This window comes from Ornithodoros turicata, chromosome 1, assembly GCF_037126465.1.
Source record: "Ornithodoros turicata isolate Travis chromosome 1, ASM3712646v1, whole genome shotgun sequence".
Classification (NCBI taxonomy): Eukaryota; Metazoa; Arthropoda; class Arachnida; order Ixodida; family Argasidae; genus Ornithodoros; species Ornithodoros turicata.
The window spans coordinates 176,214,012-176,233,564 of NC_088201.1; the positions used below are offsets into that span (position 1 = coordinate 176,214,012).

The following is a 19,553-nucleotide window of genomic DNA, read 5'->3' on the forward strand; positions in this document are numbered from 1 at the left end:
GTTCATTATTCATTCAATGAATACTATGGACTTGGGAAGGTCTCCTGTCCGCGACGCATTGCTGTGTCATGCTGTGTCTGCGGCTGTTGGCGGTTGTGGTTCCAAATATTGTCTGAGACAATAGGAGGTAGTGATTACGTCACGCAATGGTTGACGGGAAAATGCTTCATTGTTGCAGGAGGTGAGAGGCTATTGTTGTGGAGTCAATGCCCTCCCCCACTGAATTTTGCTTAAATATAGGTATTCCTGTATAGTGCTGATCATTTTGGAGTGATATCATAAATTCGTTAATGAGTTCATCTGACAATAGAGGGGGCTTTGTGAAGGCCTCCTGTCTGGAGCGCATTGCTGAGTCATGCAAGCAAGAATGACTTCTGGAACGGATGACTTCACGTCCAATGACAGCGCAGAGCGCATCATGCCCTTGGCGGGGAAGCCACCTTTCTTTATCTTTAATAAACGTACCACCCCCCTCATTGAGCGTGTTATTGCTTCATCTGGATCTCTCGCTGCCGGGGAGTGTTGTTATTTTTCAATTTGACTGTATTTCCTTTAGGCCTAGTTCTGTCTTAGGGTGTTTTGTTGAACCGTCTAGCGGCCGCTCGCTTTGTGTTTTTCTTCATGATATCGTGCCCATTCGAGAACTGCCTTTCTTGTTGTAACCTGCCCAGACCTGATGCCGTGATCGTGACCCTTAGGCCCAGCCGGAGGAATACGTCGTGTCTTGTCTGTGCATGGTTTCCGGTGTTGACAAGTCTCGCCCTTCTTAGCTAGCACTGTATCTAGCAAGCCCACAATGAGTAGTGTATGAAACTGAAGTGTATTTACGATGTTTCGATTAGCAGAGCATGCTCGCAATTACCTACGGCTTGTTGTTCCGTATGAATTTTTTTCTAGTTTGTATAGAGGTCTTAATCAGGACCTATCCAGCCTATTCATTTCCAATTTAGCAGAGAGAAACTTGGTTCAATCTGGATACATTATTGAGCGAACAATATCTTTTCTAAACAGGTATTCCTAACCACTTTGTCAGCACCCCTTATCAATCTCTGTGCCAAGCACACTATATACCAGCTTTTATAGGGAAGTAGTAATAGCCTTTCTGTCCGTTTTGTAACTATTCCGTATTTAGTCTCTATTCAACAGCAGTATTTTAATGACGTTCTGAACCCGACCATAATATACGCAGGCAAAACAGAAGAAAATAATTTTGGAAAAGGGATTTTATATAATTTCTTTAATATGCCATGTCATTAGCCATTCTTTCACGCGCCGTACGATGACAGAGATTTCAAAATCGTTCAGCATTTCTCGAAACGTCCTGGAACCGCGACAAGCTCAAGAGATGGCCCATTCTACCGTCGTCATATCTCCTCAGCCGAGCCATTGAGCGGAGACGTCGGCTCCATGCCCCATTTCAACAAGAGCTCGCCCACGAGTCCTTGCTCGTCATCAGCCAGCGCTGTCTGTCGCGCATGCGCGGTTTTGTTGGGTTCGCTTTCGCTGCTGCAATTGACGTTTCTTGTCGCCGCATGTAGTTCGCATAATTTCGAGCGTTCCCAGTGGATTAAATGCTTTGTACTTTCGTTGTTGTCGTTCTAACATCCCGTCTGACATTGCAACGGTCCGTAAGTGGAAGCGTGTCTTACAACCGCAAGCAGACCAGCAAGTGTGGTCCGAAATGTCAGAGTGAAGACGCGGATCTGAAGCCAAATCGCTCTTCGCCTTCAGGATTTTTGCCATTTCAGGTGTGTAATCAATATAACCGTGAAGTAATATGCTCGACTTCGCCATGCATTCCAAGTGTCTGTTGTACTCTATTTACAGGCGACCTGCACAACGACAGGGAGATAGAACGCCAGATGAAAGCGTTAGCGACTGTATGATTTGTGCAAACGGTATGTCATATGTCTCTACACTGCTCTACATGGGTATCCCGCCATCGTGAGTAGTATGTAGGGGTTGGGAGGGAAACTGGATGAGAGTTAGCTATATGGACCTCTGGGCCCTGCCCTGAGCCCTGCGCATATTTTTCCCTGCGCGGCGCCTGTGTGGAGGGTTGTCCGCGCGCTTATCGGCGAGGGGAGGGCTGCGTGCGCGTTTACCCTCTCACATTTTTCAGCCTGGGCCAACTTCTTTCGACATTTCTCAATCTGCGCCGACTTTTTTCGCGACTTTTTCCTGTGCGCGACAGGCGGCACTCGGGTGGAGGCTCCTACCGGTGGGCTGAGCGTGGCCAGAGGGTTGCGTGAGCGCTTACTAGCTCACATTTTTCAGCCTGGGCCAACTTCTTTCATCATTTTTTCAACCTGTGTCGACTTCAATCGCAATTTTTCCCCGCTACAACAGGTGTGCAGTAGGCTGTTTACATGCAAGGATAGCCATACACAAAAGTACAAGTGAAAATATATTTATTAAAGTCATGACTCTGTGTGAAGGAAAAAAACTTAGCCACAAATCTCATGCAATAGCATTGAAGGGCTATCACAATTTTTCTTTATTAGTGATAATTATGCAAGTTTTCATTGCAGAATGGGTAGCACATTTTTAATCAAAGAAGATATTTTTAATCAATACGATTACAATCAAAAATTAAAAGTTTTATTATAAAAACTCTAACATGAGCACCATAGTGGAGCTCTAATTACAAGTGACCATAGATGTATGTAACTTCAAGAACAATACCTGGATCGACTTCTTTAGCGATTTTTTTTGGCGCGGTGACCAACGGTGCGCCCTGGGGCGACTTCTTTGGCGATTTTTCCCTATGGGCCGACTTTTCTAGGGATTTTTTTTTCAGCGCGTGGTGGGCGGTGCGCAGGTGAGAGGCTGTCCGTGTGTTTACCAGCTGGCTGAAGAGCTGAGCGTACACTTATGGTTGTACACACTGGGCCGACTTCTTTGGCTACTTTTCAGTCTGGACCGAATTCGTTCGCATTTTTTTTCATGCGGCGCGCAAGTAGGGACATGACACTGACAACATCGGGCCACATCTTTGGCGATTTTTTCATCCTGGGACGACTTCCTTCGCAATTTTTTTTAGGTGGTGCGTGTATCAAAATTAAAAGCTTGATAATAAAAAGTCTAACATTATTATACGTGACCACCATAGTGGGGCTTTAATTACAAGTGCCGATATATGCACGTGGACAGCAGAGAACCTGGAAGACCATGGGACATGAACACAAGAGGAAATCAAATCTATAACACTACATTGGTTAATCAAAAACAACAGAGGAGGAGACTATCATTTAACTATCATAAAATCACCCTCGTGACTTCCCCATACAATTTTCATTTCTAAGAGACACTACAAACCTTACTTTGTTTTATGAATTCAACACAGAAAATATATTAAAAAATGAACTTCACAGCATAGCACACTCCTAGCCAACAACCAGCTCTAATAATATCGGCCATGATTTGTTGAAGACGGAAGGCGTACGCCTGACAGTTATGAACATTTTCGAGCGCAATAGGGAAGATTATTCCAACATTACACAATTAATAAATTTCTTATTAAGTAAACAGCATAGACATACGGAAATAATGAGAAACAAAACGATCAATAGAGAGCCAAAACCTATCACATAAACAACAGACACATGCAGGAAAATAAATGAAAAATAATCTATCAAACCGATCAACATGCACGGATGAATAGCAGAGAAACACTCTGAACGGCGCATCTGCCAAAGTGTAAACAACAGACAGGAAAATATTATTGAAACAAGATCAATAGCTAAGAGCCAAAATCCAACACGTAAAAAAGAGGTACACAATGGACAAATAGTTGAAGAACAATCTAACAAAACGATAAACATGCACGGATGAATAGCAGAAAAACGTTTTGAACGATGCATCTGCCAACATGTAAACAACACACAGGAAAATAATAGCAAACATTACAAATCGAAATAATATATCTTTTGAACTATCATAAAATCAACCTTGCGAGCTAACAATATAGAATTTTCATCCTACTCAGACACTATAAACATTACCTTGACAGAACTATCCAAACACGAAGCACAGCTATGCTTTACATAGTCAACCAGACTCGAGACCCGGTGGGGTCACTCTCTCCCTCTAAACACCCCAAAGCAAAGAACCTGTTGTCTATCTGTGGGATGGGGAAATCCTCTCTCTTTTTCATATTCTTTCCTCCAAAAGGAAATATTCTTAGGACCAGTGTACAGAGACGAAATTTGTATTTATCGCAAATAGACATTAGAATTATTCGACTCTCAAGAACACAATAAGAATTCTATCAAAAACAATAGCACGCAAAAAATCTAAGAATAGACGTCAATATCTGTGCAAACTGATTTTAGAGAAACATTATCTAAGCAAACGAAAAAATATTATTGGCGCAAACAATACCAAAACGAGAAAGGATGCATTTTAATGTATTTCAGATCAGACACAACTATTAGGCATTCATTATTCTCAACTCACAAAATATCAATCGAGTGAATATCTGAAGCAAAAAGAGAAAGTCAAATTTATTCAATGATGGAAACAATACTCATTCGAAAACGAGAAACAAATTTAATTACATATTTTTTATGATAACTTTGAAAAATTAATTTCTACACGCAGAAGCCACAATCAACTCATCTGAAAATGTAAATTCTTGTGTTTGCTACACTGCTAAAAAATACATTCCCAACTAGTAGAATATTTTTATTAATATCAATCGAGTGATCATCTGAAACGAAGTCAAAACCAGTAATTAATTTAGGCACACATTTTTTCGCAACCACGCAGCGCAAATATACATCACGGAAACATGTCTTTTTCATTCAGGGCCCACTAGTGGAAACGAAGTGAGAGAGGGAAGCTGAGTTCCCGTACACTTCCGTTAAGGTTACGCCCGCAGGGAGTAGGAGAATCCAAACAATGGTCTTGGTATACAAAGCGATAAACTGACTCCTCCAAGTCAAGTTAGGGAAGGAGGGTCTCTTGCGCTGTCTTGTACGTAGAATCATTGAAAGCACATGTTCTTTCCTTACACATCACATCTTTTTGTAAATTGAATTTCATAATTCTAATGTCAGGTGGAACATTCTAAACCTGTTAATAAAATTTTAATAAATAAAATTACCACCAATATGATTCAATTAAATGTCGAGCCGCACTACAAAACAGAACAGACAATTGCTATACCTTGAAGAGGTGGACGGATTTTGTACTCGTTACCATAGGTCATGGGAGGACCTGATCAATAGCTGCTTCGAAAAGGAGGAGTCTCGAAACGATTCAATTATCGCTGTATTTCAATACGTCCTAGACATGGTCGTATTCGGAGATATGGCGAAAATTATGGAATTCAAGATGCGAGGACTTGTATGCCGAATCTACAATAGTTATAAAAATATTTGCACGTCATCATCGGAAGACCACTAGGATTGATGGTGGAGTTTTTAAGGTTTGCTAACGAAGAATTGAAATACACTAGACCAGATGTAATTGTAATCATTGCAATGGGCATTGCATTAATCAAGAAAGCAATCAGATCAAATTATCATATACAAGCAGTCTATATCGCACGATTCATTACGGATTTGTTGAAATTACACCTAACGGTTGAAATGGAAAGTACATAAAAAATCTTATCACGTGGTATATTCCACCCTAGAACCTCTACACATTTATTTTATTCTACCAGTTTGCGCAATGACGTCGAATGAACAGAAGTTCAATATTGTGGTGCAAGGTCTGATGTATCACCACTTATTGAAACTCAACAAACATATCAATGGCGGTGGACCACCGGACGATTTTCATCTAATACTCTTTTGTACACCATTCAAGAATCTTCATACAAAGAAAGGAAACATCAATAAGAGAGTGCGTAAGTTCATCGCGACAAAGTGCAAGTTGTTGAAGCAATACAAACACGGCGACAACCTATCACCCGCGTTAATCAACGCTGGATTCAAGCGCCCAATAATCAGAATAAACTACTTGATGTCTTCGGAATTCATCGGTCAAGACAACAAACAGAAACTTCAGAGTTTGGAATAGAATTGTAATTTATCGAAATAAACAAGTGTATAATTGAAATAATAATTGTATTCTTTGTCATCATTGTACGTACATCATACTACGTACAAGGATCTTCGCATGGAATCAGTGTTGGCATTCAAAGAGATTTTTACACGACCACAGTTTATACATCACCGACACCCGAAGGAAAGAATTGTAGAAGAATCGATAATAGAAATTTAGAGACATGTTACATCAATCTTTGTTTACAAAGAGGATCATTAATAATTTGCAAAAGCTTATTTTGTGAATTAAATTGCACAGTGTATATATTTTCTCAAACGATTGGACAGTTGACAATACTATATTAAAAGGAATCTATTATCAAATGATGCAATGCAAGTGATGGACATGCATGATGCACTAGCGGAGTCTACAATTCTAATCATCATAACATGCGGCACACAATTCCAATAAGATTTGGGGAGAATCGAATCACGCAACTGTCATCAGAAATGTTTAACCACTATACAATGAAGATGAGCACTATCCATAAGATACGTAATTATAGTAAGTAAATATTCGTTTTTGCAAACTTAACCAAAGCAGCACACATAAACGGAGCTCCAATTCACAGAATGTACACGAGGTTTTTCATTAGCCATATCGAAAAACTATGAGTCTGTTCATTATGTCATGGAATATGAGGCACTACAAATGGGAAGGGCATACTTTAATTTTAGAAGATTTTAGCTCATAATGAAACAAAACGCAAACTCCAACACGAAAGGTTCTTGTTTAAATTTTCAAAGTCAAAACTGTATACTAGTTCTTACAATATTTTAATATATAGATTAAAAAGCTGTCTATATAGTCACACATTGTATACAATATATTTGTTTGTACATTAATTGCTAAAATTTATCAGATCACATTCCAGAGCAGTGGTGACTGTCGGTAAGTGTTTAATTAAAATTTGAACTGCTGCCGTAATTTACGAACTGAGTTGTAGAAAGTGTAATTTCACAGCTTCAGCTGGCTCACTTTGATACGCGAAGGTTTTAAGAACTCTTTCATGATGACAAAGAATTTAATCGATTGTATTGACATTTTCTATATACTCTATAACGTAATGTGAATTCTCCATGACGCGGATAGCAAAAGTTACGAATATTTTTCCAACGAAATTTACCTAAAACTCGAAGAAATGGCCATCCGCGTCATCGAACCCGTTTCAGGAAGAAAGCAACACGCTCACGTGCGGTACCGCGTTAACGCGTCGGGCGCAGAATCGCGTTCGGTTTCGGGTACGACATTGGGGAAAGGCGGCGCGGCGTGTTGCCGAAACGTATTCTTCGACGCTCTTAGCTATTGATCTTGTTTCAATAATATTTTCCTGTCTGTTGTTTACACTTTGGCAGATGCGCCGTTCAGAGCGTTTCTCTGCTATTCATCCGTGCATGTTGATCATTTTGATAGATTCTTTTTCATTTAATTTCCTGCATGTGTCTGTTGTTTATGTGATCGGTTTTGACTCTCTATTGATCGTTTTGTTTCTCATTATTTCCGCATGTCTATGCTGTTTACTTAATAAGAAATTGATTAATTGTGTAATGTTGGAATAATCTTCCCTATTGCGCTCGAAAATGTTCATAACTGTCATGCGTACGCCTTCCGTCTTCAACAAATGATGGCGGACATTATTAGAGCTGGTTGTTGGCTAGGAGCATGCTATGCTGTGAAGTTCATTTTTTAATATATTTTCTGTGTTGAATTCATAAAACAAAGTAAGGTTTGTAGTGTCTCCTAGAAATGAAAATTGTATGGGGAAGTCACGAGGGTGATTTTATGATAGTTAAATGATAGTCTCCTCCTCTGTTGTTTTTGATTAACCAATGTAGTGTTATAGATTTGATTTCCTCTTGTGTTCGTGTCCCATGGTCTTCCAGGTTCTCTGCTGTCCACGTACATATATCGGCACTTGTAATTAAAGCCCCACTATGGTGGTCACGTATAATAATGTTAGACTTTTTATTATAAAACTTTTAATTTTGATACACGCACCACCTAAAAAAAAATTGCGAACGAAGTCGTCCCAGGATGAAAAAATCGCCAAAGATGTGGCCCGATGTTCTCAGTATGTATGTCTCTACTTGCGCGCCGCATGAAAAAAAATGCGAACGAATTCGGCCCAGAGTGAAAAGTAGCCAAAGAAATCGGCCCAGTGTGTACAACCATAAGTGTACGCTCAGCTCTTCAGCCAGCTGGTAAACACACGGACAGCCTCTCACCTACACACCGCCCACCGCGCACTGAAAAAAAAAATCGCTAGAGAAGTCGACCCATACGGAAAAATCGCCAAAGAAGTCGCCCCAGGGCGCACCGTTGGTCACCGCGCTAAAAAAAAATCGCTAAAGAAGTCGATCGAGCTATTGTTCTTGAAGTTACATACATCTATCGTCACTTGTAATTAGAGCTTCCTTCACACAGAGTCATGACTTTAATAAATATATTTTCACTTGTACTTTTGTGTATGGCTATCCTTTGCATGTAAACAGCCTACTGCACACCTGTTGTAGCGGGGAAAAAATTGCGATTGAAGTCGACACAGGTTGAAAAAGTGATGAAGGAAGTTGGCCCAGGCTGAAAAATGTGAGCTAGTAAGCGCTCACGCAACCCTCTGGCCACGCTCAGCCCACCGGTAAGAGCCTCCACCCGAGCGCCACAGGAAAAAGTCGCGAAAAAAGTCGGCGCAGATTGAAAAATGTCGAAAGAAGTTGGCCCAGGCTGAAAAATGTGAGAGGGTAAACGCGCACGCAGCCTTCCCCTCGCCGATAAGCGCGCGGACAACCCTGCGCACAGGCGCCGCGCAGGGAAAAATACGTGCAGGGCTCAGGGCAGGGCCCAGAGGTCCGTATAGCTAACTCTCATCCAGTTTCCCTCCCAATCCCTACATTCTACTATCGTGGTTTCTGGAACGATATTTCTTGCGGGTTGAGCGTATATTAAGCAGCGGCCTCCCGCAAGAGAGACGCCAGCATCGTGTTTAGTGTGGTGGAGACTCCTGCTTGCCATGACATGGTTTACCAGAGCTTTTGTCCTTGAAAAAAGTTGGACCGGAAACCACATGGGTGCGCTCTTTCTCGCTGTTCGGCCTTCGATCATTACCAATTTTTTGCCATGAAGAACCATATAAAAACGAGATAGGAGCTCTTTACGTGATTTATCTACCTTTAATCCACCCAACCCAGGATTTTGTATTCAGTTCCTATACAATCTGGAAAACGTTTTTCATAAGGGTTATCTTTTCCCTTGCCTGCCCACATATGTTTGCATTTAGCAGTGTGTGTGTGTGTGTGTGTGTGTGTGTGTGTGTGTTTTGTCACGATTACCTTGGCTGCAGCAAGCAGTATACTCTGGTACTAGTCTTCATGTTGTAATTCTTGTTCATGCACGTTTTTCCTGTTGCAACATGTTTGTGTTGCAACATGTTTCACACGCCAGCAGTACTCTCTATTCCATGGAAGCCGCGATGAGGACGAGGAAGCTGGATGCTGGTGCAATGCTTTGCAATTACGGGACCCACCAAATGTGATGCCTCACAACCTGGAGTAACCGCGATGGCGGCGTCCAGCGAGGACGGTAGATTCGTGCCGCAAGTCAGTCTTGAGTGAAGGAATTGAGCTTTAATAATCAGTGGAATCATTAAATGAGTTTAAAGAAAGTAATCCTGTGTATGTGCATATCATTTCGACCATCGTTTCGATTGTGTACTCCATGAATGAACCCCATACCACATTGTGCCTCATTAACAAAGTAATTTCAGTATGTATTATTGTACAACCAGAGACTTTTTCAAGTGATTCAGAAAATTAAACACTCAAACTTTGCTTAATAGTTGGAATTTCAAAAATGTAAGATTTGTCCTTCAAGTTCACTCACTCTCTCTCTCCCTCCGCATATCATATAGCTACCATAATGCAAATTGCGGAACACTTCTAACACAGAGGCAGATAGAGCTATTACCCAAATTCGGGTTGCCATAACTATCCTGTGATCTTTTCTTTTTTTTTTTTTCTGTCGTCTTCGGCATGTATTCTCTCTCACATTTGGAAGCTTGATAGAGCGGTGTCACTTTTTTCAGATTTCATGCCTACGAATACGCAGGTTGGCAAACAGGTGAGGCAACGTCTTCTTTTCTCTCCGCACAAACGTAACCGAACCCTTATCAATCGTTCAGCACAAGAGGGCCCGATCAGCCAATCTCAGTGCAGCTATTACGGCAATAGGCCTATCACAAATTTGGACACTTCCAGTAGCACTTGTGGCTTTGCGGTCTGATGGGACCAGTATGACTTAACTGTCTAATGGCCTTAGATGCTCGGATTAGAGTCCTGCACGGGCCGACTTTTCCGTGCCCAACTCGGTCCGGGCGCATCGAAAAATAGCCCGACCCGACCCGGGCACGGAGCAAAGAGCGGCGTCTAAGCAAACAGAGCCCGGCCCAGCCCGATGACTCAGCGAGCAGATCCCGGCCTAGTATTTCCAGCCGTGACGTACGCGTTTCTGGCGCTTTTCAAACAAATTTATAAGGTGAGAAGACGAGGCCACAAACATATAAGTGATGGCGCTATAACACCGTAACCGCACGAGATCAAATTAAATCCAGAACACATGCGGGCATGGGCGTTGTCGTCATACTGTCAAGTTTTTGCGGAGGTAGAGGATGCTGTCGACAAACTCCTTCTCCCAGTCCCTACCCCCTCTCACAAAGCTTTCCCAACGTGATTCTGAAATACGAGAGGAGCGAGGAGCAATGTAAAGCGGCATTGAGAATGTTCTAGAGTTTTGAATCATATCCATGATGCAGTGTCCATTGCTTGTCTTTGCAAAATGTGCACAAGAATGAGGCTAGGGCATGATGATATGAACTAAGATCTCCATTGTGTGGAATTAGCTGCGTGGCCCAGCCGGGCCTGGCTCTCGGTAACATGTTTGTCGGCCCGGTCCCGGTCCGGCGCGCGGTAGTGGCGTATTTTGACGGCCCGGGCTCAGACCCGCCCGGAGCACACAGCCAATAACAAGCCCGGCTCGTGCAGGGCTCTAGCTTGGATAGCCCCGGGGTGGTGCTTCACAATACGAAGCATGTGTTTCTAGTAGCACTCAGCATTTATTTATTCTTTCTGCTCTTTTTTCAGTCTCGTATGTCACATATTTCATGTTCTCGTGTTACTGTTCTTTTTGTTGTTGTTTCCCGACTTTTCAATATGCAAAATGCGCATGCTCATTGAAAAGCTAACACATAAAGATATAAAAGTTCTCCAGATCCGAAGTCTCAAAAGCTGACTTCGAAAGCAGCGTCGATTTCCTCCTTACGACAGATAACACAAGTACCACATATTTCTTGTCTTGCGAGCTTCGGCGAATCCAAGAGTGAAGTATCGCAACAGGCGTGCTCGAAAAAAGAAAAGTTAAAACCTCGTTTTGGCTTTGCCTGCTTTTAATTAATAATTATTTATTTATCACTGAGTGAAGGGCGGGCGAGGAAAAAAAGTCTAACAAGACTTGACAGAGTCCTCACCCCCCGCCAGCAGCAAAACACAGACACTCTATAATACATAATGATGCTGTCTCAGCAGTGGCAAAAAACACATACATACATAAGAATCCAAGCCAAGCTCAAGAACAAAACTCATACACTCTCAAATAAAGTCATTCCAGTCTGCAGAACTGCGCCAGTAACTCCCCATTATTTATTCTCGTGGTATCGTCTGTGCTACTATTTAATAATATCACCAAGTTATATCGCACTTTCTGGAACCCATATGACGTCCTAATTTGTGAAAATCTATACCTAGAGGGATTTCGATAATTGTAAGTTCAATAGGCGGGTTGTATGTTCGCAATGTCTAAGAATTCCATCAAGTTCGCCTTAACCGCCCTCCTGTAAGTCAAAGCAAGTTTGTAATTATGCATATTGTGAATTTGAGGTATATTACATTTCTCGAAAAGTCCACGAGTGGTGTGATTGTATGATAGATTTTCTAATATGCGTAGGAACTTTTTTGAACCGTTATTATTTTAGACAGCGAATTTGCTGAAGATGTGTCCCATACCAGCACACAGTAGTTTATATGTGAATCAATGTGTGCATAATATATCATACGTAACACCTCCTTTGGTAAAACACCTTTGCATCTGTTCATTAGACCCAGCACTGGGGCTATATTTGACCGATCGTGTTGGATATGCGTGTTCCAGTGCAAGGTAACAGTGAAATATACACCCAAGATTTTCACTGTATCGACCAGAGGAATTTGTTCGTCATCTAAATGAATCTCACGCTTGACAGCTACAACTTTATTTCTAGGTCGAAAAAAGACAGCTTTCGTTTTGTTACAATTTAGTTTTAAACAATTTGTCTTAGACCAACTCGAAATTTTGAGCAACAGCCAGTTCGCGTTTTCAACAACTTCATTAGCATCCGCACCACGAAAAAGCAAGCTGGTATCGTCAGCATACATCATAAACTGCTTATCAGAGCATAAATTAACAATGTCATTGGTATATAGTATAAATAATAGAGGTCCCAGCATGCTTCCGTGTGGTACGCCACACCGGACAGGTAGCCATGATGAACAAGAGCCGCTAACAGCAACGTACTGAAATCTGTTATTGAGATAAGACTCGAGCAATGACAGAGCGATGCCACGCACTCCATAACGACTAAGCTTTTGCATCAAAATCCTATGGTCGATCGAGTGAAATGCCTTCGAGTAGCCCAAAAAGATGCCTAACGTGAGTAACTTATGTTCAAATCCTTCCAGTATAGTTTCTTCTATTTTTAAAAGAGCAAGCTCAGTAGATTTTGATCTGCGGAAACCATATTGAGCTGATGTTAATATAGAATTATGGTAAAAAAAACTGATCATACGTGCATAGATGACTTTTTCAAATATTTTTGCAAACACTGGGAGTATGGAGATAGGTCGATAGTTAGTCATCTTCTGTGGGTCACCACCTTTGTAAATAAGACAAACCTTCGCAATCTTCATTTTACCTGGGAAAACTCCAAGGGAGATACACTTGTTAAAGAGTTGTTCCAACAGGGACGATATGTTATTCGCGACATTTTTTATAGAAGCAATCTGCATATCAAAAGCATCCATGCTTTTGCTATTTTTCATAGAAACTATGGCTGCAACAATCTCGTTTTCGTCAACAGGGAAAAAGAAAAGTGATTGGGGGCACTGGTAAGTGACAAAAGCTGTAGCCAGTGTTGGCTCTTAACACATTTCAAATTGATTAACAAAGTGGGAATTAAAGCATCCCGCCATGTCACGCCCAGTTAATGTGGAGCCTTCATGTGTCACACTGTCAATGCCACTGGGCCGCGGGTTTTTACCCAGGAGTACATTAACATTTTGCCACAAGTTGTTTTTCGGAAATTGAGGAAAATAGACTGGTGTAGTATCTCCTTTTCTCCCGTCTAATTGCAGAGGTTGTATAATTCCTAAGCTCCTTTCACTCAAGTAAGCGCTCCTGGTTTTTGTATTTTAAGAACGCCTTGTACATTTCATTTCGTCGGCTAACAATTTTCGTGATTCCGGGGGCCATCCAGGGCTTTCTATATTTTTTATGTTGTGTCTTAATAGCCATCGGAAAACATTCTTGATAAATTTAGAGGAACTTGTTAAAAAAAGCGTTGTATGCCTCCTCTGGATGACACATACGTGCAACAAAGCTCCCATCACAATTCATTATTCTAGCACGAAAAAGATCAAGACTGTAGAGGACGATGGTCTTCCTCTACATGAGCCCCGACCGGCGATGATGGTATGCCACGGAGAGGCGATGATGGTGGCCTATCTCCATGGCCGCGCCGGTGGAACTGAGGCAGGTGCTTCAGCCGCGTGGCCATGTTCGTCACTGTCCACGGCCCGCTACAGTGCTCCCCTCCCCAGACGCGGAGCGGCGAGAAAGAAGAATGGTGAACTGCGTCTACACCGGAGGGAGAGAGCGAGAGCGGCCGTGGCTGAGTGGACTACTGGACGAATTCGTGGGACAGCAGAATACCCGTTGCGTGAAGCTCTCGATGAGCGAGGCAGATGAAGGGCGAATCGTTGGGCGTCAAAGTCGTGGCCTGGGGTGCCGGGACCGGCACGGGAGCGTGAGCTCATAGGGTCCCAGGAAGTGATGCTGCGTACCCGTGAGGACTGCCGTGAAAACTGCCGAGACGCCGGCTAATGCGGGCCGTGGCGTCGGCGGCCGCGACTGCCGACACCGGCAGGCGAGCACTTTGCTCTGTTGTCGCGGCCGGCTGCGAATGAGCGTCGAGAGGCGGAACGGAAGTGGTGGGTAGTGAGTGTGCCGGGGTCCGTGCACAGCGCAGGGCGGTCCCCGGGATCCGTCAAGCGATGGTCGGTTAGAGGATTGTATGACCAGTGACCGGTCGGAGCGTTGCATGGTCGTCCAAATCGGTACCGTGGAGGGGTACGGTACTTGAGCGTCGGCGCGTCAGTTGACAGGAGAAGTGCAGTCGTGATGCTGTCGTCGTGAGCCGGACGGTGAAATGCTGCACGGCTGCAGACGTGGGCGGCCCGTGCTGGACGGTGAGGCCGCAGGTGGAAAGGCGCCGGGTACGTTAACGGCCAGGTTTGCTGGCGGTGGGTCCATGTATAGAGCGCTGTGGTAGTGCTCGTCGAAGGCGTCGTCAGGAATTTGGGATAGTAACGAGCCGAATTGCTCCGGACATGGTACCACGTTCGGGTCACCAAATGTAGAGGACGATGGTATTCCTCTACATGAGCCCCGACCGGCGATGATGGTATGCCACGGAGAGGCGATGACGGAGGCCTATCTCCATGGCCGCGCCGGTGGAACTGAGGCAGGTGCTTCAGGCGCGTGGCCATCTTCGTCATTGTCCACGGCCCGCTACAAGACTATCATCACCTAACGACTGAACTAGATATTGCTCCCTACGCCTTGGTACACTTGCATTATGTACTAGAAATATTGGAAGGTGATCACTTATCCAGCAATGCGGAGGTAGTTGTGGTTACTCGCGTATGGAGAGAAATTGTGTTAACGGAGCTATGTTTACTCAACAGGAATTGAAAATCATCACAAAGCGAGGAGTCTTTAGACAGGTGAATGTTAATATCGCCACCCAAATAACAGGTACAACGCTGTTCTACAACAAACGAAAGAAGACGTTATAAAAGTGAAAGAAAACTCACAGGATCACCCGATGGCGGGTGATAGCATACAATAAAAAATCGGTTTCTTGAGCGTATCGTCAAAACTTCAAAATCAGGACATGTCACAGAAAATTATTCGATAACTTGGCAAACAAATTCCTTTTTTGCCAAAATACAAACGCCACCGCCCCTTTTTTGAGTGCGGTTCATAAAGAACGTATCGTACCCTTCTAAAATTAATAATTCTTTCCGACTTTTACACCACGTTTCAGTAAACATAATAATACTCAATGTGGAACCGAAGATTCCAAACAGCACCTCGAGCTCTGAGACCTTATTATTAAGCGATTGAAGGTTTACATGAAATAGATTAAGGGGAGTATTAGATAAACATGTAGCGAAACTATCTACATCAAGCGACAAGTTTTGTATCATTTTACAGTGATAACCCAAATCTTACGAACACAGATTTCACTTTGTCTTACCAATGTCACAAGACCGTTCAATTCTTATCGCAGGAGTATCACTGTTTTTACGTACATAGACCGTGCCATATTTGTGCCACAGAAACTGATATTGCAGATCCCTAGCACGCTGTTTCACATCTACAAAAAGCTTTCGGTCAGTTGCGGTTACGTTCTCGTCGATAAAAACCTCATGGCCTCCGAACTTCTGCGCCTGTAGTTCTTTCGTATTACGCATCCAGAGATCGCGCGTGTTCAGCTTTGTAAATTCGACTAGTACTGCGGGTGTCTTCTCAGTCCGCGAGGGGACTCTGTGGACAACATAAACGTCGCTATCTGATAGAGTAAAGACATTCAAGCAGTGCGCTACCTTATTCAGCTCGTCTATATTTCCTTTATCACGGTAAGGCAATCCACGTACCTCGATGATATTCCTCCGGCTATACTCTTCGAGGTTGTTTATCTCCATTTTCATTTGTTCAACTTCTTCCAGCTTGTGCTTGTAGGCTTCTAGTGCTTCAACACGATGTTTCAGTGCTTTAATTTCCTTATCTTGATCAGATATTTTGGTCAAGATTTGATCATACATATCGGACATATGTTGCACCGATTGCTCAATATCCTTCACCGAGGATTTAAGCGATACAAGGTCATCCACTGCATCGGATAATGGCATTAACTTTACCAACATGCTGGTGATCTTTTCCAGCTTTCCGTCAACCGTTAGTTCCTTCCCAGGGCGGCTTGTTTGTTATGCATTGGGTAGCTCTCCGTTGATGCTGAATTTTCTACACCCTTTTCTTCATTGTTAGCAGTGGGTGCTACAGCACTATTAACTGTGTCTTCAGTATTTTTACCGCGCGTTTCTTTCAGTTTGCATGTTTGGCATTTCCAATTGGGACGTTTTGTCCTGTGTCCAGAGCAAGTGTTGAGGTGGTATGCCAGATTACCGTCAAATTATAACAAGTGCGTCCAAAGACAGCCCTTTGTAACAGGCAAAACACAAGTCGTTATACATAATTTAAGATAACTTACAATAACAAAATTTGCAATCAGCAACAGAAAATCAAATAATCGAAATGTTCACTGAACTATCTCACCTGTTAAAGCAATAACACAAGTGAGGGGACTTCTGAGCGGACAGAAGGGGACTTCTGTGGACTCCATATTTGAGCGATTACAGTGGTATAGGGACTATAATCGCTCAAATATGAAATCCACAGAAGTCTCCTGACTGGACTATTAGGGCCCCTGTTAGACTGGACATCCACAGATGTGCCACTCTTACAACTTTCTGTCCATTATTCAAGTTCCACAAAATAAACCGTTTTGTCTGCAGAGAACTCCCGTTGAAATTGTGACGTGTTACGAGTCCTTGTCGCCGCAATTCTGGATTGACACGATGCATTTCCGTGAAGAAACGTCGTAAACTCTTGAATGAGGGCATATGGGGAATAGCGTGCAATGAATAGCTTGAAACCTCAAGTGCTGTAGCTTCTACAAGTGGGCGAAGTATGCCTCGTGTTTGCTGCTGACTGCGGAGTTGCACTGCCGTTGTAACACAGTGGGCTTAGCTTCTTGTTGACGTCAAATGAGCATATAGAGGCTATGAAAGAGACGAGTGAGCTCTACGATGTATGATGGTTTAACGACAGGGAATGGCGATGCAGTCGAGAACGAAACCTCGCGCCTCGGCTTGAGGCGGTCGACCGCAACTGAGTCCGGACCTTGGGGAAGGAGCAGGCGGAAGTGCTTCGGCGACCGCGACAGGACCTCGTGCGGCCCGCTGTAAGGAGGCTGGAGCGGTGGTCGCACGATGTCCAGGCGGAGAAACACGTACGTAGCCGTGTCAAGGGCGGGCGGTCAAAAAGTCAGGCGTGAAGACTGGTTCCGGGTGGGAGTGGCCTGGAGGTCTTGGAAGGTGGACCGCAGGCGTGCGATGTAGGACGAATAGTCCGGTGCAGCGTCAGCGGGGACTGGGGTAAAAAAGGAACCGGGCAAGCGCAGCGTGGTGCCAATGGCCAACTCGGCAGGGCAGCATCGCAGATCCTGTTTAACGCCCGAATGCAGGAACCAAAAGGACAAGCGGGATACGATCAGGCCTTGAAAGCGGGCTGGTAGTGGCGCACAGGACGGTCTTGAGTTGCCGGTGGAAGCGCTCGACCAGGCCATTCGCTGCCGGATGGTAGGCGGTGGTGCGGCAGTGTCGGGCCCCGAGGAGACAGCAGAGCTCACGGAAGAGATGAAATTCAAATTGTCTGCTGCGGTCGGTTGTTACGGTGGACGGTACGCCGAAACGGGACACCCAGCCGGCGAGGAAAGCGGCGGCGACAGTCTCTGTTGTTATTTCAGGTATGGGAATGGCTCAGGCCACCGCGTGAACCTGTCTATACAGGTCAAGAGGTAGCGGTGGCCACGGACTTGCGGCAAGGGGCCCACGATATCCATGTGAACGTGGTCGAATCTGGCGTCTGGAACGAGGAAACTGGCAGGTGGAGTGGATGTGTGGCGGTGGACTGTAGCGCGCTGCAGGACAGATAGGAACGGACCCAGGTGGAACGTCGCGGTTCATTGAGGGCCAGATGTACCGGGCTTGCGCGAGCTTGCGCGACGCACGGATCCCAGGGTGCGCCAGACCGTGCAGGGCAAAAAAGACTGCGCGACGCAGGGGTGGAGGAACATAGGGTCGCGCAGAACCGGTTGACATGTCGCACCAAATGGGAGTGGCAGATGATGGAAATTCAACAGGCTCCCATCGAAGGTTGCTGGCAGTAGCGGTTCTGAGGGTGCGCAAGGTGCTGTCGGTGGCCTGGGCAGCGACGAGAGGCTCGAAGTCGACTTGAGAACGTTGGGGAGGCGCTGTGAGCGGCGCGACGAACGGCCCGGAGAGAGCGTCAGCCGCATCGTTGTGGTGGCCGGAAATATGCCTCAGGTCATCCATGAACTCCAAGATGAAAGCCATATGGCGAGCTTCACGGGGAGAGTGGTTGGACGTAGGAGCGCGTATCGCAAACGTGAGGGGCTTGTGGTGCGTATATAATGAGAATGAGCGGCCCTCTAGGAAATGCTGATAGTGCCGCACGGCGGCGTACGCGGCAAGGAGCTCACGGCCGAAGGTACTGTAGCGGCGCTCAGCGGGTGACAGCTTGCGAGAAAAGAAACCGAGAGGCTTCCAAACACCGCCTTGCCGCTGCTGCAACACGGCGCCGAGAGCTTGGCTGGAGGCGTTAACGAGCAGGGCCGTTTCAGCGTGGGGTTGAGGGTGGTGGAGGAGGGCGGCTTTCGCGAGATGAGTCTTGACAGATTCGAACGCTTCCCGAGCTTCTGGGGTCCACTCGAGAGGTAAACCAAGCGAACGCTTCTGGTAGGTGGGCGAGAGGAGTGCGTGGAGCGGGGCCAATAGGGTGGCGCAATGGGGCACAAAACGGCGGAAGAAGTTGAGAAGCCCCAGGAACTTCCGCAAGCCTCGTTGGGTGTCCGGCAAAGGGTAGTCGGTAATAGCATGCCCTTTGCCGGGAAGCGGGTGGATGCCGTCGGGCGTGATGGTATGCCCGAGGAAAGTGATGAAAGAAACTCCAAACTCGCAATTGTTGGGGTTAATGACCACGCCGCACTCCTGCAACCGGGCGAATAATTGCCTGAGGTGCTCGCGCTGTTCGGCCTCGGTGTTGCTGGCGATTAGAATGTCGTCTAAGTAGGCGAAAGCGAAGTCCAGGCCACGCAGAACTTGGTCGATGAACCGTTGAAACGTCTGCGCGGCGTTGCGGAGACCGAACGGCATACGTACGTATTCGAAAAGGCCAAATGGCCTCGTAATGGCCGTAATGGGATATCTGGCGGATGGACCGGTATCTGGTGATACGCTTTCATCAAGTCGACCTTCGAGAAGAAACGAGCA

At 44.9% G+C, this 19,553-nt stretch overlaps 1 protein-coding gene across 4 annotated transcripts in view; it reads left to right on the forward strand.

Annotated features, from left to right (window-relative positions):
* The window catches only part of LOC135373231 (uncharacterized), a 98,506-nt gene that overhangs the window by 40,039 nt on the left and 38,914 nt on the right, over positions 1-19,553 (forward strand). For all 4 annotated transcript variants that reach the window (XM_064606484.1, XM_064606470.1, XM_064606480.1 and 1 more), the window contains exon 5: positions 10,136-10,170. In XM_064606484.1, the coding sequence (XP_064462554.1) occupies positions 10,136-10,170 (35 nt within the window). The remainder of the gene's footprint in view (positions 1-10,135; positions 10,171-19,553) is intronic.